Source organism: Stomoxys calcitrans, chromosome 1 (assembly GCF_963082655.1).
Source record: "Stomoxys calcitrans chromosome 1, idStoCalc2.1, whole genome shotgun sequence".
NCBI classification, from domain to species: Eukaryota; Metazoa; Arthropoda; class Insecta; order Diptera; family Muscidae; genus Stomoxys; species Stomoxys calcitrans.
Genome location: NC_081552.1, coordinates 236,734,300 through 236,759,841, shown reverse-complemented (window position 1 = coordinate 236,759,841; position 25,542 = coordinate 236,734,300). Strand labels below are relative to the sequence as shown.

At 41.4% G+C, this 25,542-nt stretch overlaps 1 protein-coding gene across 2 annotated transcripts in view; it reads left to right on the top strand.

The window, feature by feature from the left end:
* The window catches only part of LOC106081973 (gamma-glutamyl hydrolase), a 43,656-nt gene extending 18,709 nt beyond the window's left edge, over window positions 1-24,947 (top strand). For both annotated transcript variants that reach the window (XM_013244257.2, XM_013244258.2), the window contains exons 2-7: window positions 3,344-3,766; window positions 18,412-18,462; window positions 18,530-18,759; window positions 18,826-18,932; window positions 19,633-19,730; window positions 24,225-24,947. In XM_013244257.2, the coding sequence (XP_013099711.2) occupies window positions 3,438-3,766; window positions 18,412-18,462; window positions 18,530-18,759; window positions 18,826-18,932; window positions 19,633-19,730; window positions 24,225-24,573 (1,164 nt within the window). In that variant the 5' untranslated portion in view covers window positions 3,344-3,437 and the 3' untranslated portion in view covers window positions 24,574-24,947. The remainder of the gene's footprint in view (window positions 1-3,343; window positions 3,767-18,411; window positions 18,463-18,529; window positions 18,760-18,825; window positions 18,933-19,632; window positions 19,731-24,224) is intronic.
* Window positions 24,948-25,542: the final 595 nt, after the last annotated feature.

The window sequence follows — 25,542 nt, the reverse complement described above, 5'->3', positions numbered from 1 at the left end:
CAGCTATATCAGGTTGTGGACCGATTTGAACCATACTTCGCATAGTTGTTGGATATCATAACAAAAACTTCTTGCAAAATTTCATTCAAATCGGATAAGAGAAGCGCCCTCTAGTGGCTCAAAAGTCAAGATTTTTATAACCTCCACCATAAAATGGGGGTATACGTATTTCGTCATTCTGTTTGTAATTTTCGTCTAAGACCCCAGAAAGTATATATACTCTTGATCGGCGAAAAAACTAAGACGTCCGTCTGTCCGTTTGTCCTTCCGTCTGTCTGTTCGTCCGTCTGTCCGTTTGTCCTTCCGTCTGTCCGTCCGTCTGTCCGCCTGTCTGTCCGTCCGTCTGTCCGCCCGTCTGTCCGTCCGTCTGTCCGTCCGTCTGTCCGTCCGTCTGTCCGTCCGTCTGTCCGTCCGTCTGTCCGTCCGACTGTCCGTCCGACTGTCCGTCCGACTGTCCGTCCGACTGTCCGTCCGACTGTCCGTCCGACTGTCCGTCCGTCTGCTGTCCGTCCGTCCGTCTGTCCGTCTGTCCATCCGTCCGTCTGTCCGTCCGTCTGTCCGTCCGTCTGTCCGTCCGTCTGTCCGTCCGTCTGTCCGTCCGTCTGTCCGTCCGTCTGTCCGTCCGTCTGTCCGTCCGTCTGTCCGTCCGTCTGTCCGTCCGTCCGCCTGTCCGTCCGTCCGTCTGTCCGTCCGTCTGTCCGTCCGCCTGTCCGTCTGTCCGTCCGTCCGTCTGTCCGTCTGTCTATCCGTCTGTCCGTCCGTCCGTCTGTCTGTCCGTCCGCCCGTCCGTCTATCCGTCCGTCTGTCGAAAGCACGATAACTTTCGAAGAAGTAGAGCTAGCTGCTTGAAATTTTGTACAACTACTTCTTATTACTGTAAGTCGGTTGGGATTGTAAATGGACCATATCGGTCAATGTTTTGATATAGCTGCCATACAAACCGATCTTGGATCTTGATTTGAAGGCGCAATGTTTATCCGATTATGGTCCGAATATAAATTCAAATAGCTCCAATAGCATAGCAGTTATTCCTTTTATACCCACCACCATAGGATGAGGGTATACTAATCTAGTCATTCCGTTTGTACAACCTCGAAATATTAGTCTAGGACCATAAAGTATATACATTCTTGATCGTCTTGAAATTTTGATTTGGTCTAGCCATGTCCGTCCGTCCGTCTGTCGAAATCACAATAGCGGTCGAAAGCGTAGAGCTAGCCGCTTAAAATTATTCACAGATACCTTTTATTGATGTAGATCGTTGGGGATTGCAAGTGGGCCATATCGGTTCAGATTTGGATATAACTCCCATATAATCCGATCTCCCAAATTGACTTCTTGAGCCTTTGGAAGCCACAATTTTTATCCGATTTGGCTGAAATTTTGAATGTGGTGTTCCACTATGACTTCCAATAACTGTGTCAAGTACGGTTCAAATCGGTCAAGAACCTGATATAGCTCCCATATAAACCGATTTCCCGATTTGATTTCTTGAGCCCTTACCAGCCGCAATTGTTATATGATTTGGCTGAAATTTTGCATATGGTGTTCCGTTATGACTTCCAATAACTGTGCCGAGTGCGGTTCAAATCGGTCCATAACCTGGTATAGCTCCCATATAAACCGATCTCCCGATTTGATTTCTTGAGCCCTTACCAGCCGCAATTTTTATATGATTTGGCTAAAACTTTGCACATAGTGCTCTGTTATGACTTCCAATAACTGTGCCGAGTGCGGTCCAAATCGGTCCATAACCTGGTATAGCTCCCATATAAACCGATCTCCCGATTTGATTTCTTGAGCCCTTACCAGCCGCAATTTTTATATGATTTGGCTGAAATTTTGCATATGGTGTTCCGTTATGACTTACAATAACTGTGTCAAGTACGGTTCAAATTGGTCAAGAACCTGATATAGCTCCCATATAAACCGATCCCCCGATTTGACTTCTTGAGCCGCTGGAAGCTTAAATTTTCATCTGATTTGGCAAAAACTTTGCACATAGTGTTCTGTTATGACTTCCAACATCGGAGTCAAGTACGGTCCAAACCGGTCAATAACCTGATATAGCTCCCATATAAACCGATCTCCCGATTTTTTGGCTGAAATTTGGCACATAGTGTTATGTTATGATTCCCAACAACTGTGCCAAAGACGGTTAAAATCGGTCAAAAACATCATATAGCTCCCATATAAACCGATCTCCCGAATTGACTTCTTGATCCCCTGGAAGCTTCAATTTTCACCCGATTCTGTTATGACTTCCAATAACGGAGTCAAGTGCGGTTTAAATCGGTCTATAACCTGATATAGCTCCCATATAAACCGATCTCCTGATTTTACGTCCTGAGCTCTTCGAAGCCGCAATTTTTGTCCTATTTAGCTGAAATTTGCACATAGTATTATGTTATGATTCCCAACAACTGTGCCAAGTACGGATCGAATCGGTCAAAAACATCATATAGCTCCCATATAAACCGATCTCCCGATTTTACCTCTTGAGCCATTACAAACCTGGATTTTTATCCATTTGGCTGAAATTTTGCATATAGTGTTCTGTTATGACTCTCAACAACTGCGCCAAGTAGAATCCATGATGGTGGCCCGGCCGAACTTGGCACGTTTTTACTTGTTTATCCTTTGTTTGCCTTAAATACCGGATACCGGGAAAAGAACTCGACAAATGCGATCCATGGTGGTGGGTATATAAGATTCGGCCCGGCCGAACTTAGCACGCTTTTACTTGTTTTACATAGCAAAGTACCTCAGAAATATCGCCAGCATAAGGAGGTAATATCTACCGCTGACATATTTTTATCATGTTCTCGCCAGGACTTGAACCCAGGCGTACAGCGTCATAGGCGGACAAGCTAACCTCTGCGATGCGATGGCCTTTTTATTAAATTTTATTGTTTCTATTATTTTCAATGTTAGCTGTACACTTATCTCTATTTTCTCTCTGGCACCACCCTAATATGATATCAAGAATATATTCTAAATTTGCAAAAAACAACACAAAGTATTATTTGGTACTTTACAAGTCCTCAATAACTGAGACAACCAGTCAATCTTTAGTCAAACGCACAAAATTTAATCACAACAACAAAGCAAAGAGAAAACAAAATTTAAGTACATGCAGCACGAAAGCAATGCCAAGCCATACCATGAACAAATAAACGAAAATTGTTCTCTATCAACCAAAGGTTGTTGGTGGGAAGGTAGCGTAATTTAAGTATTTTGAGTTGAGTATTGATTGCACTGCTCACAAGCTGCTGTTGTTGCTTGATTGCTTACTTCGTCGTCGTCGTCGTCGCTCAATGGGTTTTTGTTTGTGCTCTTCCAGGGCTTTTTGGCAAATCGGTTTTAGTAGTTGTTTAGATAGCCAACTGACCACACAATTCTCTGTTCGCGCTCTACCAATCAACGCGACGACATTGATGTTGATGATGGCGCCGATAATGGACAAGCAACACAGGCTAGCAGTTAGCAGCGCATTGGTCTATTTGGGCCTTCTCGCTGCATGCACCCTGATGACAATGCCGACCTTAGCTGCGGGTCGTTTGATGCATTACAAGTACATGGATGTGAATGAAAATCCCGCCGTTAATACGGACAATGAAAATCCCACACCCATTGTGGGCATACTGACACAGGAGGTGTCCCAGTTTATAGTGCGAAAATATCCCAATAGTACATTTTCCAGTTACATAGCAGCGTCCTATGTTAAATTTGTGGAGAGTGCCGGTGGACGTGTGGTGCCCATATGGTAAGTTTGAGTTTTTTTGAAAAATTAAAAAGAAGAAGAGTGTTAATAAAGAGTGCCGAGGGGCGGAACAATCAATCAGAATTTTGATTTAATTTTTTTTAATGCCCACCACCATAGGATGGGGGTATTCTAATCTAGTCATTCCGTTTGTAACACCTCGAAATATCCATTTCCGACCCTATATAAAGTATATATATTCTTGATCAGCGTAAAAATCTAAGACAATCTAGCCATGAACGACAGTCTGTCCGTTTGTCTGTCCGTCCGTCTGTTCGTCCGTCTGTCCATCCGTCTATTCGTCTGTCTGTCCGTCTGTCTGTCCGTTCGTCTGTCCGCCCGTCTGTCCGCCCGTCTGTCCGTCCGTCCATCCGTCTGTCCGTCCGTCTGTCCGTCCATCCGTCCGTCCGTCCGTCTGTCCATCCGTCTGTTCGTCCGTCTGTCCGTTAGTCCATCCGTCTGTTCGTCCGTCTGTCCGTTATTCTGTCTGTCCGTCCGTCTGTCCGTCCGTCTGTCCGTCCGTCTGTCCGTCCGTCTGTCCGTCCGTCTGTCCGTCCGTCTGTCCGTCCGTCTGTTCGTCCGTCTGTCCGTCCGTCTGTCCGTCCGTCTGTTCGTCCGTCTGTCCGTCCGTTTGTCCGTCTGTCCGTCCGCCCGTCTGTCCGTCCGCCCGTCTGTCCGTCCGTCTGTTCGTCCGTCTGTTTGTCCGTCTGTCCGTCCGTCTGTTCGTCCGTCTGTTTGTCCGTCTGTCCGTCCGTTTGTCCGTCCGTTTGTCCGTCCGTCCGTCCGTCTGTCCGTCCGTCTGTCCGTCCGTCTGTCCGTCCGTCTGTCCGTCCGTCTGTCCGTCCGTCTGTCCGTCCGTCTGTCCGTCCGTCTGTCCGTCCGTCTGTCCGTCTGTCCATCCGTCCGTCTGTCCGTCCGTCTGTCCGTCTGTCCATCCGTCTGTCTGTTGAAATCACGCTACAGTCTTTAAATTTAGAGATATTGAGCTGAAATTTTGCATAGATTCTTTTTTTTGTCCATAAGCAGGTTAAGTTCGAAGATGGGCTATATCGGACTATATATTGATATAGCCCCCGTATAGACCGATCCACCGATTTAGGGTCCTAGGCCCATAAAAGTCATATTTATTATTCGATTTTGCTGAAATTTCAAACAGTGAGTTGTGTTAGGCGCGTCGATATCCTTCCTCAATTTGGCCCCGATCGGTCCAGATTTTGATATAGCTGCCATATAGACCGATCTCTCGTTTTAAGGTTTTGGGCCCAGAAAGGCCACATTTATTATCCATTTGGTCAAGATCGGTCCCGATTTGGATATAGCTGCCATATAGACCTATCTCTCGATTTAAGGTCTTTGGCCCTTAAAAGGTGCATTTATTGTCCGATTTTGCTAAAATTTGGGACGTTGAGTTGTATTAAGCTCTTTGACATTCTTCTTCAATTTGGCCCAGATCGGTCCGGATTTGAATATAGCTGCCTTTTAGACCGATCTCTCGATTTAAGGTTTCGGGTCCAAAAAATGCGCATTTATTGGCTGATTTCGCCGAACTGTCGATTTAAGGTCTTGGGCCCATAAAAGGCGCATTTATTGTCCGACGTCTCTGACATTTGTTACAATGAGTTATGTTAGGCCCCTCGACATCTTCCTGGAATATGGCACAGATCGGTCCGGATTTGGATATAGCTGCCATATAGACCGATCTCTCGATTTAAGGTTTTGGGCCCAGAAAAGGCGCATTTATTATCTGATGTCGCCGAAATTTGGGTTAGTGAGTTGTGTTAGGCCCCTCGACATTTTTCTGCAATTTGGCCTAGATCGGTTCAGATTTGGATATAGCTGGATATATACAAGATCTCTCGATTTAAGGTTTTGGGCCTATAAAAGGTGCATTTATTGGCTGATTTCGCCGAAATTTGGGATAATGAGCTGTGTTAGGCCCCACGACATCTTTCTGCAATTTGGCCTACATTGGTCCAGATTTGGATATAGCCGCCATATAGACCGATCTCTCGATTTAAGGCCTTGGGCCCATAAAAGGCACACTTATTGTCCGAGGTCGCCGAAATTTGGGACATTGAGTTGTGTTAAGCTCCTCGACATCTTTTTGCAATTTGGCCTAGATCGGTCCAGATTTGGATATAGCTGGATATATACACGATCTCTCGATTTAAGGTTTTGGGCCTATAAAAGGTGCATTTATTGGCTGATTTCACCGAAATTTGGGATAATGAGCTGTGTTAGGCTCTTCGACATCTTTCTGCAATTTAGCCTAGATCGGTCTAGATTGGGATATAGCCGCCATATAGACCGAACTATCGATTTAAGGTCTTGGACCCATAAAAGGCGCATTTAGTGTCCGATTTCGCCGAAATTTGGGACAGTGAGTTCTATTAGGCCCTTCGACATCTCTCTTCGATTTGGCCCAGATCGGTTCAGATTTGGATATGGCTGCCATATAGACCGATCCCTCGATTTAAGGTTTTGGGCCCATAAAAGGTGCATTTATTGTCCGATTTTGCTAAAATTTGGGACGTTAAGTTGTATTAAGCTCTTCGACATTCTTCTTCAATTTGGCCCAGATCGGTCCAGATTTGAATATAGCTGCCTTATAGACCGATCTCTCGATTTAAGGTTTCGGATCCAAAAAATGCACATTTATTGGCTGATTTCGCCGAAATTTGGGATAATGAGCATTGTTAGGCCCCTCGACATCTTTCTGCAATTTGGCCTAGATCGGTCCAGATTTGGATATAGCCGCCATAAAGACCGAACTCTCGATTTAAGCTTTTGGGCCTATAAAAGGTGCATTTATTGGCCGATTTCAGTGAGTTTTGTTAGGCCCTTCGACATCTCTCTTCGATTTGGCCCAGATCGGTTCAGATTTGGATATAGCTGCCATATAGACCGATCTCTCGATTTAAGATTTTAAGCCCATTAAAGGCGCATATATTATCTTATGTCGCCGAAATTTGGGATAGTGGCCCCTCAGCATCTTTCTGCAATTTGGCCTAGATTGGTTCAGATTTTGATATAGCTACCATATAGACCGATCTCTTGATATACCCACCACAATGTGTTTGCAACACATCGAAATATTCGTCTAAAACCCCATAATACCTCATAGATTCTTGATCGTCTCGATGTTCTAAGTCGATCTAGCCATGTCTGTCCGTCCGTCCGTCAGTCGAAATCACGATTGCGGTCGAACGCGTAAATCTGGCCGCTTGAAATTGTGCACAGACACTTAATATTGATATAGGCCATTGGGGATTGCAAATGGACCATATCGGTTCAGATTTAGATATAGCTTCCATCCAAACCGATCTCCCGATTTGACTTCTTGAGCCCTTAAAGCCGCAATTTTTATCCAATTTGGCTGAAACTTTGCAGGTAGTGTTCTGTTATGACTTCCAACAACTTTGCTAAGTACGGTCCAAATCGGTCTATAACCTGATACAGCTCCCATATAAACCGATCTCCCGATTTGACTTCTTGAGCCCCTGGAAGCTTAAATTTTCATCCGATTTGGCTGAAATTTTGCGTGTAGTGTCCTGTTATGACTTTCAACAACTGTCCTAAGTACGGTCTAAATAAGTGCATAACCTGATATAGCTCCCATATAAACCGATCTCTCGATTTGACTTTTTGAGCCCTTACAAGCCGGAATTTTTGTCCGATATGGCTGAAATTTCGCATGTGGTGTTCCATTATGACTTCCAACAACTGAGCTAAGTGCGGTCCAAATAGGTCTATAACCTGATATAGCTCCCATACAAACCGATCTCCCGATTTTCTTCTTGAGCCCCTGGAAGCCTCATATTTCATTCGATTTAGCTGAAATTTTGCATATAGTTGTTTATACATATAGTTGTTCTGTTATGACTTCCAACAACTGTGCCAAGTACGGTCCAAATCGGTCAAGAACCTGATATAGCTCCCATATAAACCGGTCTCTCGATCATCCTTCTTCGCTTACTAGAAGCTTTAATTTTTGCTGGTTTGACACTAGTTTGGTATGTTATTATTACCCTTCAACTAAATTTATTTTGTATAAATTTTTAGCAGAATCCATGGTGGTGGGTTCCCAAGATTCGGCCCGGCCGAATATAGCACGCTTTTACTTGTTTTTATTTTTTCTTACAAAATAACACTCTACGCCATGACTTGTTATTTTTTTTTATGGAATTAATTAGTCCGTATCCGTTCTCAAGTGTTATAAAAGAATCCGCAATCAAATGAAACAACACAAAATAAGCACTTAGCACACACAGAACAAAATGAAACGAACAGCGACAACGACTTGCATTAAAGTTCTGGAACCGGAATAGGTTTATATTGTATATCGTTGTTTGTGTTTGTTTGAAACCTTTCCATGACGTACACATTTTTACAACGTACAACAATCATCTCAACCCAAGTCCAGGTCGGCTGTCGTTGTATGGCAGAAATGTTGAGAGCTGCTGCTGTTGTTCATAACGGTATTTTATAATAGAGTGTCAAAGCTTTGATTCGAACATGATTTCCGTTTTGTTTAACATCCCAGATGATGTTATCTCATGCTGTCGAATGTAGACAAAGTGTTAACATCCATCAAAAACGATTTGTTATTTAATGTTCTCTTGTCTCACACTCACAGCACGATGTTAGTCGATTTGTTGTGATATGTTATTTGCTGTTTCGATGTTATTTGAATAGATTCGCAACTGCATTACCGTTGAGAGATTTTGAAAAGAGCCAGCCAGGGGGATTTTTTCCTTGGGTCGCAAAACGGGGATTTTTTTTTTTAAAGAAATGTGCATAAGTTATTAAATTTTTTAAAGGCTAATTAAAACAAATAAAATATGAATTAAAAAAATTAACTTAATTAAATTTAAACCAAATATCACCCTATAATAAAATCGAAACTGAAAATCGAATTTGGGGAGAACTGTATTGGGGCCAAAAAAAAAAAAAAAAAAAAACTCAAACAGACATGCAGCAAGACTGGGGCAATATCAGACTCAAACGTAGAGACTTTGAGAGTGGAGTACGAGCTATACTTGCAAAATTGTGTACAAAGGAAGTCCTTTGGCTCAAAAACCATCCAAACAATGGACCTTTGGGGACAATATAGAGCTCAAATCAAAAGTCTTTCTAAGTAGAGTAAAGTAAAAAGGCGTTCGGCCGGGCCGAACTTTGGATACCAACCACCGGTGAAAAACGCATAATTTATGCCCTCATAGCAGCTGTATTCACATATGGTCCGATTTGGATTAAATTCGTCACGGACAGTAAGTGGATTAATAAGTAGAACAAAATATTGGTCTTTTTGGTAGCTATATCCAAATAAAGATCGATCTGCACCATATACGATACGGATATCGAAAAGCCTAACATAAGTCACTGTGTAAAATTTCAACGAAATTGGACTATAAATGCGCTTTTAACCGGGCCAAGACTTTAAATCGAGCGATCGGTCTATATAGCAGCTATATCCAAATCTGTTCCGATGTAGAACAAATTGCAGAAAGATGTCGATGGGCCTAACAAAACTCACTGTCCCAAATTTTGGTGAAATCGAACAATAAATGCGCCCTTTATGGGCCCAAGACCTTGAATCTAGAGATCGGTCTATATGGCAGCTATATCCAAATCTGTACCGATCTGGACCAAATTGAAGAAGGATGTCGAAGGCCCTAACATAACTCACTGTCCCAAATTTCGGCGACATCGGACAATAAATGCTCCTTTAATGGGCCCAAGACCCTAAATCGAGAGATCGGTCTATATGGTAGCTATATCCAAATCTGGACCGATCTGAATCACATTGAAAAATGATATCGAAGGCCTTAACACAACTCACTGTCCCAAATTTCGGTGACATCGGACAATAAATGCTCCTTTTATGGGCCCAAGACCTTAAATCGAGAGATCGGTCTATATGGCAGCTGTATCCAAATCTGGACCGATCTGGACCAAATTGAAGAAGGATGTCGAAGGCCCTAACACAACTCACTGTCCCAAATTTCGGCGACATCGGATAAAAAATGCGCCTTTTATGGGGCCAAGACCTTAAATCGAGAGATCGGTCTATATGGTAGCTATATCCAAATCTGGACCGATCTGAATCACATTAAAAAATGATATCGAAGGCCTTAACACAACTCACTGTCCCAAATTTCGGTGACATCGGACAATAAATGCTCCTTTTATGGGCCCAAAACCTTAAGTCGAGAGATCGGTCTATACGGCAGCTATATCGAAATCTGGACCTATCGGGGCCAAATTGCAGAAAGATGTCGAAGGGCCTAACACAACTCACTGTCCCAAGTTTTGGCGAAATCGGACAATAAATGCGCCACTTATGGGCCCAAGATCTTAAATCGAGAGATCGGTCTATATGGCAGCTGTATCCAAATCTGGACCGATCTGGACCAAATTGAAGAAGGATGTCGAAGGCCCTAACACAACTCACTGTCCCAAATTTCGGCGACATCGGATAATAAATGCGCCTTTTATGGGCCCAAGACCTTAAATCGAGAGATCGGTCTATATGGTAGCTATATCCAAATCTGGACCGATCTGAATCACATTAAAAAATGATATCGAAGGCCTTAACACAACTCACTGTCCCAAATTTCGGTGACATCGGACAATAAATGCTCCTTTTATGGGCCCAAAACCTTAAGTCGAGAGATCGGTCTATACGGCAGCTATTTCCGAATCTGAAACGATCTGAGCCAAATTGCAGAAAGATGTCGAAGGGCCTAACACAACTCACTGTCCCAAATTTCGGCGAAATTGGGCAATAAATGCGCCATTTATAGCCTTAAGACCTTTAATCGAGAGATCGGTCTATATGGCAGCTATAGCCAAATCTGGACCGATCTGGACCAAATTGAAGAAGGATGTCGAAGGCCCTAACACAACTCACTGTCCCAAATTTCGGCGACATCGGATAATAAATGCTCCTTTTATGGGCCCAAGACCTTAAATCGAGAGATCGGTCTATATGGTAGCTATATCCAAATCTGGACCGATCTGAATCTCATTGAAAAATGATATCGAAGGCCTTAACACAACTCACTGTCCCAAATTTCGGTGACATCGGACAATAAATGCTCCTTTTATGGGCCCAAAACCTTAAGTCGAGAGATCGGTCTATACGGCAGCTATATCGAAATCTGGACCTATCGGGGCCAAATTGCAGAAAGATGTCGAAGGGCCTAACACAACTCACTGTACCAAATTTTGGCAAAATGGGACAATAAATGCGCCTTTTAGGGGCCCAAGAGCTTAAATTTTGAGAGATCGGTCTATATGGCGGCTATATCTAAATCTGAACCGATCTGGGCCAAATCGAAGAGGGATGTCGAAGGGCCTAACACAACTCACGGTGCCAAATTTCAGCAAAATCGGACAATAAATGCGCCATTTATGTCCCCAAGACCCTGAATCGGCGGATCGGTCTATATGGCAGCCATATCAAAATCTGGGCTTAATCGATCGAGCCATGTCGACCGGCGCATCTGTCTGTCAATAGCACGCTAACTTTCGAATCGGTCCAGGTTTTGATATAGCTGATTTAGCCATATGAATCACGGCTACCGTAGCGCATACGTTATCATGTCCGTCTATGACGCAGAACGACTGATTTCGAATCCTGGCGAGACCATCACAAAAAATTTTCAGCGGTGGTTTTCCCCTTTTAACGCTGGCAACATTTGTGAGGTACTATGCCATGTAAAACTTCTCTACAAAAAGATGTCACACTGCGGCACACCGTTCCGACTCGGCCATAAAAAGAAGGCCCCTTATCATTGAGCTTAAACTTGAATCGGACTGCACTCATTGATAGGTGAGAAGTTTGCCCCTGTTCCTTAGTGGAATGTTCATGGGCAACATTTGCATTTGCAGTAGTTATCTCCTCATTAATACCGAAGACATTTGAGAGGATCTCAGGAATTTAAGACATTTCAGCAAAAATATGCTGATTAGCTACACTCCGTTCAAACTCGGCTATAAGAAAGTGATTCCTTATTATTAAGCTAAACCAGTAAGAAAAGGCAAAAGTCGGGCGGTACCGACTATGTAATACCTTACACCACCTAGTCAACATTCATACTACTTTCAATACATGAAACCTATGTTGAAATCTAGTCAGACTTAATTTTCGCATACCTATTGAAAAACTGAATAGAAACTTGTAAGATTTTTTTTGATAGGGCCCGATCCAGTGATTTCAGTGCTAAATTTTCTAAAGACAAACTTTTGCTTTGCTTTGTAGTTACTACGGCGATTTAAATGCAAATCGGGCTATACATATATATGGGAGCTATATCTAAATCTAAACCGATTTTGATGAAATTTTGCACATATGTTAAGACCGGTAACAAAACAATCCCTGTCAGATCGGTTGAAAATTGTAGTTACTATGGCCATTAAAGTGCAAATCGGGCGATACACATATGTGGGAGTTATATCTAAATCTGAACCGATTTTTGCCAAAATCAATAGCGTTTGTCCTCGGGCCAAAAAAGTGATATGTGCAAAATTTTGTGATGATTGGTCGAATTTGTTGACCTGCACTTTGATTACAAGAATACATGGACCCACAGACGGACAGCTAAATCGAATCAGAAAGAGCTTTTAAATCGATCGTTATACTTATCAATGGGTCTAGCTCTTCTCTTTCTTAGCGTTGCAAACTAATGCACAAACTTATAATACCCTGTACCACTGTTGTGGTGTAGGTTATAAAAATCAATTGACACCACTCAAGCATATGAGAGAAGTTTCCCCCCGTAGTTTCTTTATCGGACTTTAGGGAGATTTTGAATTATTTTATTTATTATACCCTCCACCACAGGAAAGGGGGTATATTCATTTAGTCATTCCGTTTGCAACACATGGAAATATTAAATTCCGACCCTACAAAGTATATATATTTCGGATCGTCGTAAAATTCTTAGACGATTTAACGATGTCCATGTGTCTGTCCGTCCGTCTGTTGTAATCACTCTAGAGCCTTCAAATTTAGATATTGAGCTAAAATTTGGCACAGATACGTCATTTTGATGCACGCTGGTTAAGTTCTTGAACGGATTCAAAGCGGACCATATTTGGATATACCTGCTATATAGACCGATTTCCCGATAAAGGGTCTAATGCCCATAAAACTTTATTTTTCATCCGTTTTTGCTGAAATTTGAAACAGTGAGTAGTTTAAGGCTTCCCGACAACTGACCCAAATATAGTTCAGATCGGAGTATATTTAAATATAGCTACCATATAGACCGATCTCCCGATAAAGGGTCTGAAGTCTACAAAAGCTTTATTTATTTCCCGATTTCGCTGAAATTTAAAGCGGTGGGTTATTTTAAGCATCCCGACATCTGACCTAAATATGGGTTAGATCGGTCCATATTTAGATATAGCTGCCATATAGACTGATCTCCCGATAAAGGGTCTTAAGTCCATAAAAGCTTTATTTATTACCCGATTTCGCTGAAAGTGAAAGCGGTGGGTTATTTTAAGCCTCCCGACATCTAATCTAAATATGGTTCAGATCGGACTACATATAGATATAGCTGCCATATAGACCGATCTGCCGATAAAGGGGCTGAAAACCTTAAAAGCTTTATTTATTACCCGATTTCGCTAAAATGTGAAACAGTGAGTAGGTTAAGACCTCCCAATATCTAATCCAAATATGGTTCAGATCGGACTATATTTAGATATAGCTGCCATATAGACCGATCTCCCGATAAAGGGTCTGAAGTCTATAAAAGCTTTATTTATTTCCCGATTTCGCTGAAATTTAAAGCGGTGGGTTATTTTAAGCATCCCGACATCTGACCTAAATATGGGTTAGATCGGTCCATATTTAGATATAGCTGCCATATAGACTGATCTCCCGATAAAGGGTCTTAAGTCCATAAAAGCTTTATTTATTACCCGATTTCGCTGAAATTGAAAGCGGTGGGTTATTTTAAGCCTGCCAACATCCAATCTAAATATGGTTCAGATCGGACTACATTTAGATATAGCTGCCATATAGACCGATCTCCCGATAAAGGGTCTGAAGGCCATAAAAGCTTTATTTATTACCCGATTTCGCTAAAATGTGAAACAGTGAGTAGGTTAAGACCTCCCAATATCTAATCCAAATATGGTTCAGATCGGACTATATTTAGATATAGCTGCCATATAGACCGATCTCCCGATAAAGGGTCTGAAGTCTATAAAAGCTTTATTTTTTATCCGATTTCATAAAAATTTGAAACAGTGAGTTATTTTCAGCCTCCTGACACCCGATCTAAATATGGTTCAGATCGGTCCATATTAAAATATAGCTGCCATATAGACCGATCTGCCAATAAGGGGTCTGAAGCCCATAAAAACTTTACTTATTACCCGATTTCGCTGAAATTTTAAACAGTGAGTAGGTTAAAACCTCCCAACATCCGACCTAAATATGGTTCTGATCGGACTATATTTAGATATAGGTGCCATATAGACCGATCTGCCGATAAGGCGACTGAAGCCCATAAAAGCTTTATTTATTACCCGATTTCGCTGAAATTTGAAACTATGAGTTTTTCTGAGCCTCCGACCTTAATATGGTTCAGATCAGTTTATAATTGGATATATCTGCCATAAAGTCCAATATTTTGTTCTAAAAAATGGAACAATGTCTTTTATTTACAAGACCACTTAATGTCCGTGCCGAATTTGGGTGCTTAAGTTATCCAATTTTCACCGGATTGTGATGAAATGGGGTTTTCATATATACCCGAGGTGGTGGGTATCTAAAGTTCGGCCCGGCCGAACTTAATGCCTTTTTGCTTGTTTTTTTTTGTAGTGATAACTAATACTAGGACCCATATTAAATTTTATTTAACAACTAACTTATTTTGAACATTTCAATTGTTATCTTCATTCTGATTTACGCTACTTACTAAAGTGATAGCACAACAAAAAAATTAAAAAAAAGTAATCATGAAACAAGACATTAAAAAATTTTTGATAGTGATAACCAACGTTGAAGATGAAGATAACTGTGTACGCGATTAAAAAATAAATTAAATGCAACATTGTTTATTTCGCCTTCGACTATAAATAAATTTTAGAAAGTATTTTTTTTTGTAAAAACAAAGTGTAAACTGTCCCAAAACCATCCGATTAAGAAACTGTGGTAGGGCATGGTGGGGAGGGAGGTGGCATATCTATCTTTCTCTAAGACGATCTAGCCATGTCCGTCCGTCTGTTGAAATCAGACTGATTGGGGGCTTTTTACTGCTTGGGCAAAATTAATCGATTCCAGGGTTGCAAATAAGGCCCCACAAACCTTTAGTAATAACACCAACTTTTAGTCTTGGTGGATATACCGAGTCTGGTACACAGGTGGGGTGAGTTATAGATCGGCGGTAGACTAATCGGTTCGGTATTATCGGCTATGCTTCGGATGGTGTGGACTTCGGTTTTAGCCTGTTTGGTTTACGATGAGATTCGGCAGGTTGGCTCGGGTATCGGGGCTCCCTTGGAAGATAGACGACTTTATCGTTAGGGAATGAGCGTTCCGAGGGAGCATGGGTGTTATGGTAGCATTTTTGTCGCGGGAGCATAAAGACCAAAACAGAATGAGCAACTTGAGCTTTATTTTTAAGCGTCGCGTTGCAAAAATGCAACAATACACACAACGCCTACAAAAGCAAAGCGGAAAAGTTGAACAAGTTAGAGCGTGCTAAGTTCGGACGGGCCGAATCTTGGGAGCTATATTAAGTTATAGATCGAATTGGACCGTACTTGGCGCAGTTGTTAGGATTCAAAATTGCAAAATTTCTGCCAAATCTGATAAAAATCGCGACTTGTAAAAGCTCAAGAAGTCAAATCGGGAGATCAGCTTCAGAACACCATGTACAAAATTTCAGCCAAATCGTGTGAAAATTGAGGCTTTCAGGAGCTCAAAAAGCCAAATCGGGAGATCGGTATATATGGGAGCTATACCAGGTTATAGACCGATATGAACCGTACTTCACACAGTTGTTGGGAATCATAAGAGAACACTATGTGCAAAATTTCACCAAAATCGGATGAAAATTGTGGCTTCCAGGGGCTCAAGATATCAAATCGGGAGATCGGTTTATATGGGAGCTATATCGGGTTCTTGACTAATTTGGACCGTACTTAGCACAGTTGTTGGAAGTCATAAGAGAATACCATGTGCAAAATTTAAGCCAAATCGGACAAGAATTGTGGCTTCCAGGGGCTCAAGAAATCAAATCGGGAGATCGGTTTATATGGGAGCTATATCAGATTATGGACCGTCTTGGACTGTCCTTGGCACAGTTGTTGGAAGTCATATCAGACCACTATGTGCAAAGTTTTAGCCAAATCGGACAAAAATTGTGGCTTCCAGGGGCTCAAGAAATCAAATCGGGAGATCGGTTTATATGGGAGCTATATCAGGTTCTAAACTGATTTGGACCGTACTTAGCACAGTTGTTGGACGTCATAAGAGAACACTATGTGCAAAATTTCAGTCAAATGGGGCAGAAATTTCGGCTTCCAGGGCGCAAGAAGTCAAATCGGTAGATCGGTTTATATGACAGCTATACCAGGTTATAGACCGCTTTAGATCGCACCTAACACAGCTGTTGAAGGCCATAAGACAACACCATGTGCAAAATTTAGGCCTAACAACTGTGATAGGTGAGGTCCAAATCGGTCTACTACCTGATATAACTCCGATATAAACCGATCTCCCGATTTGACTTCTTGAGCCCCTAGAAGCCACAATGTTTGTTCGATTTGGCTGAAATTTTGCATGCGGTATTCTATTTTAACTTTCAATAACTGTGCCAAATACGGGCCAAATTGGTCTATAACCTGATATAGCTCCCATATAAACCCATCTCCCGAATATGCTTCTTGAGCCCCCAGAAGGTGCAATTCTTATCCGAATGGACTGAAATATTCCCCATGATTTCTCCAATGGTCTTCAACATTTAATTTACTTATGATCCAAATCGGGCTTTAACTTGATATATCGCCAATAGCATAACAATTCTTTTCCATTATTCTCTGTTTTCCTAAAAAGAGATACCGCGCAAAGAACTCGACAATTGCGATCCATTGTGGAGGGTATATAAGATTCGGCCCGGCTGAACTTAGTACGCTCTTACTTGTTGCACCCTACACCACTACTGTGGTACAGGGCATTATTACTTAGTGAATTAGTTTGTAACACGCAAAAGGAAGAGGGATTGACCCATTGATAAGTATACCGATCGACTCAGAATCACTTTCTGATTCGATTTAGCTGTGTCCGTCTGTCTGTCCGTCTTACCGTCCGTCTGTCCATGTTAATTTGTGTACAAAGTACAGGCCGCAATTTTCATCCGATCGTCTTCAAATTGGGCACAGGCATGTTTTTCGGCCTAGAGACGAAGCCTATTGAAATTGGAAAAAATCGGTTCAGATTTAGATATAGCTCCCAAATATATATTCGTCTGATTTGCAATTAAAATGCAATAACATGGTCATTTGTTAACCGATTCTCTCGAAATTTGGTAGGAAGGATTTTCTCTTGACTCCCGACATTACAGCGGAATTTCATAGAAATCGGTTCAGATTTAGATATAGTTCCCATATATATATTCGGCCAATTTGCAATAATAATGCAATAACATGGTCATTTGTTAATCGATTCTCTCGAGGTTTGGCAGGAAGGATTTTCTTTTGACTCTCGACATTAAAGGTGAATTTCATAGAAATCGGTTCAGATGTGGATATAGCTCCCATATATATGTTCGTCGTACTTGCAGTAATAATGCAATAAAATGGTCATTTGTTAACCGATTCTCTCGAAATTTGGTAGGATGGATTTTCTTATGACTCTCTACATTACTGGTGAATTTCATAGAAATCGCTTGAGATTTAGATATAGCTCCCATATATATGTTCGTCCGATTTGCAATAGTAATGCAATAAAATGGTCATTTCTCAACCGATTCTCTCGAAATTTGGCAGGAAGGCTTTTCTTATGACTCTCAACATTAATGGTGAATTTCATAGAAATCGGTTCAGATTTAGATATAGCTCCCATATATATATGTTCGTCCGATTTGCAATAATAATGCAATAAAATGGTCATTTGTTAACCGATTCTCTCGAAATTTGGAAGGAAGGATTTTCTTTTGACTCTCGGCATTACTATGAAGTTTGTTCGAAATCGGTTCAGATTTAGATATACCTCCCATATATGTGTTTTGGCCGATTTTATCTTCTAGGTTCACTGCAAGTGCATTATAGACCAATTTTGCCAAATTTGTGCTCAACTCTTTCCTCGATGCCTACCACAATATCTAAGAAGTTAAGTCAAAATCGGTTCACATTTAGCTCCCATATCAATGTTTGTCAGATTTTGGCTAATATGCAACAATGTTGTCATTTGTCAACCGTATTTATAACCTATCTGAAAACATCCGCCAAGGTCCATCAAATTTGGTTCAGAATTAGATATAGCTCTCACTTTGTACCTACAGTATAGGTGTAGGGTATTATAAAGTCGGCACCGCCCGACTTTTGCCTTTCCTTACTGGTTTTCATTATGTTTGTGTCAGTAAACAAAGTCTTATTTGAACTTTTGCTTACTTATATTTCAGGATTGGCCAAAAACGCGATTACTATGAAGATATCCTTTCCAAAGTCAATGGGTATGTTGAAATTTCCTTCAAATTCAATGGACGCTCTTATAACGATTTTTTTCTTCTTTATTTCCAGAGTGCTATTACCCGGTGGTGCTACTTATTTCAATCAATCCGATGGCTATGCTGATGCTGGCCATCATATCTACGATATTGCCATGAAGATCAATGAGGCGGGTACCTATTTTCCTGTTTGGGGAACTTGTCTAGGCTTTGAACTGATGGTCTATTTGGCGGCCAATGGAACCGAACCTCGTACCTACTGCTCATCATCGGCTCAGGCATTGCCACTGGAATTTGTGGAGGGTAGGTAATTGCATGATGATGCAAGCGAGAAGTGCCTAAAATTGCCTAATTGCGATCTTATTTCAGATTTCCAAAAGTCACGCATGTTTCGTAATGCTAGTGATGAGGTTATAAATATTTTAAAGAATTATCCTGTGACTGCTAATTTCCACATGTATTGCTTTACAAGGAAGGTAGGTCATAGCTCTGCAAAGAGGGTAGAGATGGGCGTGTACCGAAGGTATAAATTAGTGGCACACCGCACAGCCATCCAATTTTAGGATTTGGTCTGCCCATGCTCTGCGATTCAAAGTGTGAGAGCAGTGCAAATACCGAATGGAGAGTTTCATGCTCACACCGGCTCACATTCGAATTGCAGAGTGGCTGCTGGCAGAGAATCGTAACCAGTAGAAGAAAGGGGAGTTCACTTACGACAGACGGCAAGGACAGCAATCCCATGGCAGTCGGTTGTACGTACCGGATTGACCCGATGAATTCCTTCATTGGCAAGGGCTGCCGCCTCTGTGTACAACACACTGCTACATCAACAATAACGGGTTGAGAGAATATGAGAGAATAGTCGTCGAAATTGGCTCACTTTTGTTCTGCTGGTTTCGATCATCGGCCAGCAGCCACTGTGCAATTCGAATAAGCCGGTGTGAGCGTGAAACTCTTCACTCGGTATTTGCACTGCTCTCACACTTTGAATCGCAGAGTATAGGCAGAGTGGGAGTAATGATACAATTGGGCTGTGCCATTGCCATTAGCTTTTACCCACACATTGGGTATTTGCCGGCTAAATACCCAATTTGTGGGTATTTTTTGGGTAGATGCCAATTGCTACGCATGGGTCTTTTTGGGTACACAACTGATTTATGATTTCATTTATTTCAGACTTTTGCGGATATGGGCCTGGATGCAATGTGGAATGTGATGAGTCTTAACCATGACTGGGAGGGAAGTGAGTTTATCTCAAGCATTGAACATAAAAGGTAAGAGGGAAATAAGGTTTTGTTAGCTTAAATCTTCAGAGTCCCTAAGATTTTTTAAAAATGTTCTCTAAAGGCTTTTTATCAATGCAATCTTCTCTTAAGAAAATTGAAAATCTGTCAATGAAAAAAAATTTTTCAAAGATGTTGACGAAGATACAGTTGAACCTCGATTATCGGGGCCTCTATTAACCACTTACCCCTGTTAACCGGCATGCTGTGCTTTTGATTTTGAACCTCTATTAACCGTGTTTTACCTCTATTATCCGTGCGCCAATAATGCTCCCGGAACTAAACACGGTCCAGCTCGGACTACATTAAGATATAGCTGCCATATAGCCCAATATGCCGATTTAGGGTAATAATCTCATAAAAATCCGTATTTCCCTATTTCGCTTAATTTCCCATCCGGCTGAATCAAATTTGTTCCAGATCAAACCATATTTTGCTATGAACTTGGAACAAGGAGTTGCGCTAGGCCATCCGGTATTCAAACCGCGTATGGTCTATATCAGACCATATTTGCAAAAAAATGCAAATTTGCCCATGAGCATTCCACTAAGGAACTGGGGCTGATTTCTCACAAATCAATGAGTGCTGTCCGATTCAAGTTTTAAGCTCATGCTCTGCGGCATGCCAAAGAGCGAAGCCTCTTTGGGGATAAGTTTTTGCATGGCAAAGTACCTCACAAATGTCGCCAGCATTAGGAGGGGATAACCATCGCTGAAAAATGTTCCTGCCAGGACTCGAAACCAGGCGTTCAGCTATATAGGCGGACATGCTAACCCCTGCGCTACGGTGGCCTCCAATATTTGCATATAGCTGCCAAATGGACCGTTCTGTGATCATAATAAAGTCCACATTTATAATCTGATTTCCCCGAAATTTGAAACTTTGACTTCTATAAGGTTTCACGGCACCTGAATTGTAACGTCGTAAGATCCGTTTATATGGAAGCAATAGAGAAGTTTCGAGATCATACTTGGCATGGATGTTGTAGATTATAGGAGAAATCATTAGGAGAAGGGGCTTAGGAAGTAAAATCGGTAGGTCGGATTATATGGGAGTTTTACTAGGTTATTGACCGTTTTGGACCATACTTGGCAAGCATGTTAGAGAAATTATGCAAAATTTCAGACAAATCCGATAGGAATTGCAACCTCTAGAGGTTCAAAGAGTACCATCTGGAGATCCGATAGAAATTGCGCCCTCTAGAGGTTCACAAAGTACAATCTGGAATTCGGTTTATATGGGAGCTATATACGTTTATGAACCAATTGCGACTACACTTGACAAGAATGTTGGAGATTTCAAAAGAAAACGGTTTGCGAAATTTCAACCAAATCGGATGACAATTGCGCCCTCTAGAAGCTCAAGAAATCAATGCGGTAGATTGGTTTATATGGTCGTCTTATAAAGATATAGTCCGATGTAGAAGGCGACCAAAAATATCGGAGTTGAAAATTGCTTGATGTTGAAAATGTAATGAAAAAATTTGTAAATCCCATGTCCTATGAAGAAAATTTGAAAAAAAAAAAACAAATAAAAAGGCGGTAAGTTCGAACTTTGGATACCCACCACTTCGGGCATATATGTAAACCACCTTTCGTCAAAATCTGGTGAAAAATGCATACCAACACAACTCGCACCTTTTATGGGCCCAAAACCTTAAATCGAGAGATCCATCTATATGACAGCTATATTCAAATCTGGGCCGATCTGGGCCAAATTAAAGAAGGGCGTCGAAGAGCCTAACACCACCCACTGTCTCAAATTTCAGCGGCATCGGACAAAAAATGCGCCTTTTATGGCCTCAAAACCTTAAACCGAGAGATCGGTCAATATGGCAACTATAACCAAGTCCTTACCGATCTGTGCCATATTGCATAAGTATGTCGAGGGGCTTAACTTAACTCACTGTCCCAAATTCCGGCGAAATCGGGCAGTAAATGCACCTTTTATGGGCCCAAAACCTTAAATCGAGAGATCCGTCTATATGACAGCTATATTCAAATCTGGGCCGATCTGGGCCAAATTAAAGAAGGGCGTCGAAGAGCCTAACACCACCCACTGTCTCAAATTTCAGCGGCATCGGACAAAAAATGCGCCTTTTATGGCCCCAAAACCTTAAACCGAGAGATCGGTCAATATGGCAACTATAACCAAGTCTTTACCGATCTGTGCCATATTGCATAAGTATGTCGAGGGGCTTAACTTAACTCACTGTCCCAAATTCCAGCGAAATCGGGCAGTAAATGCACCTTTTATGGCACCAAAACCTTAAACCGAGAGTTCCGTCTATATGGCAGCTATATCCAAATCTCGACCGATCTGTGCCATGTTGCAGAAGTATGTCGAGTGGCTAAACTTATCTCACTGTCCCAAATTTCGGCGATATCGGACAATAAATGCGCCTTTTATGGGCTCAAGACCTTAAATCGAGAGATCGGTGTATATGGCAGCTATACCCAATTCTGAACCTATCTGGGCCAAATTAACGAAGGATATTGCAGGGCCTAACAAAACTCACTGTCCCAAATTTCGGTGAAATCGGAAAATAAATGCCCCTTTTATGGGCCCAAAACCTTAAATCGAGAGATCGGTCTATATGGCAGCTATATCCAAATCTACGCCGATCTGAACCAAATTGAAGAAGAATGACGAAGGGTCCAACACAATTCACAGTCCCAAATTTCGGCAAAATCGGACAATAAATGCAACTTTTATGGGCCCAAAACCCTAAATCGAGAGATCCGTCTATATGGCAGCTATATTCAAATCTCGACCGATCTGGGCCAAATTGAACAAGGACGTCGAAGAGCCTAACACAACTCACTGTCTCAAATTTCGACAACATCGGACAATAAATGCGCCCTTTATGGGCCCAAAACCTTTAATCGAGAGATCCGTCTATATGACAGATATATCCAAATCTGAACCGATCTGTGCCATATTGCAGAAGTATGTCAAAGGGGCTTAACTTAACTCACTGTCTCAAATTTTGGCGATATCGGACAATAAATGCGCCTTTTATGGGCCCAAAACCTTAAATTGGGAGATCGGTCTATATGGCAGCTATATCCAAATCTGGACCGATCAGGGCCAAATTGAAGAAATATATCGAGGAGCCTAACACAACTCACTGTCTCAAATTTCTACAATATCGGACAATAAATGCGCCCTTTATGGGCCTAAAACCTTTAATCGAGAGATCCGTCTATGTGACAGATATATCCAAAATCTGAACCGATCTGTGCCATATTGCAGAAGTATGTCAAGGGGCTTAACTTAACTCACTGTCTCAAATTTTGGCGATATCGGACAATGAATGCGCCTTTTATGGGCCCAAAACCTTAAATTGGGAGATCGGTCTATATGGCAGCTATATCCAAATCTGGACCGATCAGGGCCAAATTGAGGAAATATATCGAGGAGCCTTACACAACTTACTGCCATAAATTTCAGTAAAATTGAATAATAAATGTGGCTTTTATGGGCCTATGATCCAAAATCGGCGGTTCTGTCTATATGACAGCTATATCCAAATGTGGACCCATCTGGGCCAAATTGAAGAAGCATGTTGACTGGCGTAACGCAACTCACTATCCCAAATTTCAGCAAAATCGGAGAATAAATGTGGCTTTTATGGGCCTAAGAACCTAAATCGGCGGATCGGTCCATATGGGGGCTATATCAAGATATACTCCGATATCGCCCATCTTTGAACTCAACCGGCTTATGGACGAAAAAAGAATCTGTGCAAAGTTTCAGTTCAATATCTCTATTTTTAAAGACTGTAGAGTGATTTCAACAGACAGACGGACGGACATGGCTAGATCGTCTTAGATTTTCACGCTGATCAAATATATATAGGGTAGGAAATGGATGTTTCGATGTGTTGCCAACGGAATGACAAAATGAATATACCCCCATCCTTCGGTGGTGGGTATAAAATAGTCAATTTATATGCAAAGGAGCGGGAGCGGAGCAAAAAAAATGTCGGAGCGGAAAAACATATTTCACATTGAGATCATTTAAATCCAATGCTTTCTCTAGTCAAAGAATATCATTGCAAAGAACTTATAAAAGTTAAGCAAGCAAGGGACCCGGAGCGAGCACTTTTTGCCCGTTCCGCTCAACTCCCACTCGGGCAAAAAGTATCTGCTCTGGGTTCCTTGCTTGCTTAACTTTTACAAGTTCTTTGCTATGATATTCTTTGAATAGAGAAAGCATTGGATTAAAATGATCTCAAGGTGAAATGTGTTTGAAACATCACGATTTAGAAATTTTCTCCGAAGACAAAGTTTCAACCAAAAATTTCAATTAGTACACTCAAAAAAAAAAATATTGTTCTAACGTAAAAGATTTGTTAAGCCAAAGTTTTCCTAATTTTAAGAAAAAAATTTACTTTTGTTAAAGATATTTTTCTTGATACTAGGGAATTGTTTCTTAAATTATAGTTTAAAGGATTAATTCTCATCTTCTGTTCTCTTGCAGATATCCCTTCTATGGTGTACAATTTCATCCGGAAAAGAATCTTTTTGAATTCATACCAAATCGCAATATAACCCACACTGCCCGTGCCATAAAAACCTCACAATATTTTGCCGATTTCTTTGTGAGTGAAGCCAGGCGAAATCGCCAATATTTCCAAAACCAAACCGAAGAAATGGAGTCCCTGATATACAATTATGCACCCAAGTATACGGGCGCCATTGGTTCCTCTTTCGAGCAGCAGTACCTATTTGACGAACAGCCAGTGCTACGGAATGATGGAGTGGAAAAAAGTGCTGCCGCCTGGTTGAGTTTGATTGCAGTTTTGTTAGTCCACCGACTATGGTTGTGATGAAGGCGAGAAAATCCTAGAAACGTTGTGCTTTAATGGTGGCATTTTAAATAGTTCTTAGTTCAATGTGTACCTTTGCCTGATTATGAGATTATTTAGCTTAGTTTTGTTTTCTTTTTTGTGTTTGTTGCAAATACTATTTTGCAAAACTTGCCGCTTTCTTGTCAAATAAGTTCCATTTTGACTACCTCAAAACTACTAGGATACGAGAAAATTTGTGACTTTTGTGTGTGAAATGTGTAACGAGTTTCTAAAGTTTTTATAAAAGTAAAGAAAATATTTTTGCATTTAAAATGCATTTAAAAAGTGATAACATTTTCTATTATTGATCATTATCCTTGTTCAAGTCTTCTTAAATAAAAAATAAAATCTTTTATCGATTTCTTTTTATGATAGTGAACAATATAAGGAAGCTCAACGACTGAATGATCTATAAACGACTAACGCAGGACCCAACTTCATCGCTTCAGAATAAGAATAATGAGCTAGTCAACAAGCGAAAAAAATAATAGACTAGGCTGAAAAACGGAGACGGGAGGCCAGATGTAGCGCAGTTGTGCCAGTAGCGCAGATGTTGCCATGCCCGCCTATGACGCTGAACGCCGGGGTTCGAATCTTGACGAGAACATCAGAATAAATTTTCAGCTGGTGTTATCCCCGCCTATATACTGCATTTGTCAGACCTATTATGCTATATGGTGTTGTGGTCTGGTGGACGACGCTTTAAAAATCCACCTACAGCTCAATACTTAATCGGATCCAAAGAATGGCTTGTTTGTGCATCACAGCCGCACTGAGGACGACACCATTTGATGCACTGAATTAAATGCTACATCTTATGCCTCTGGACATTGTGGCTACCCAGGGAACTACCTTACAGGTAGTTCCAGGGACACTGGAATCTGTAGATATGCCTCTAGCGACATGTAAGCTAAGTTTTCAGGACCTGGCTCGAAGGGCAACGAATGA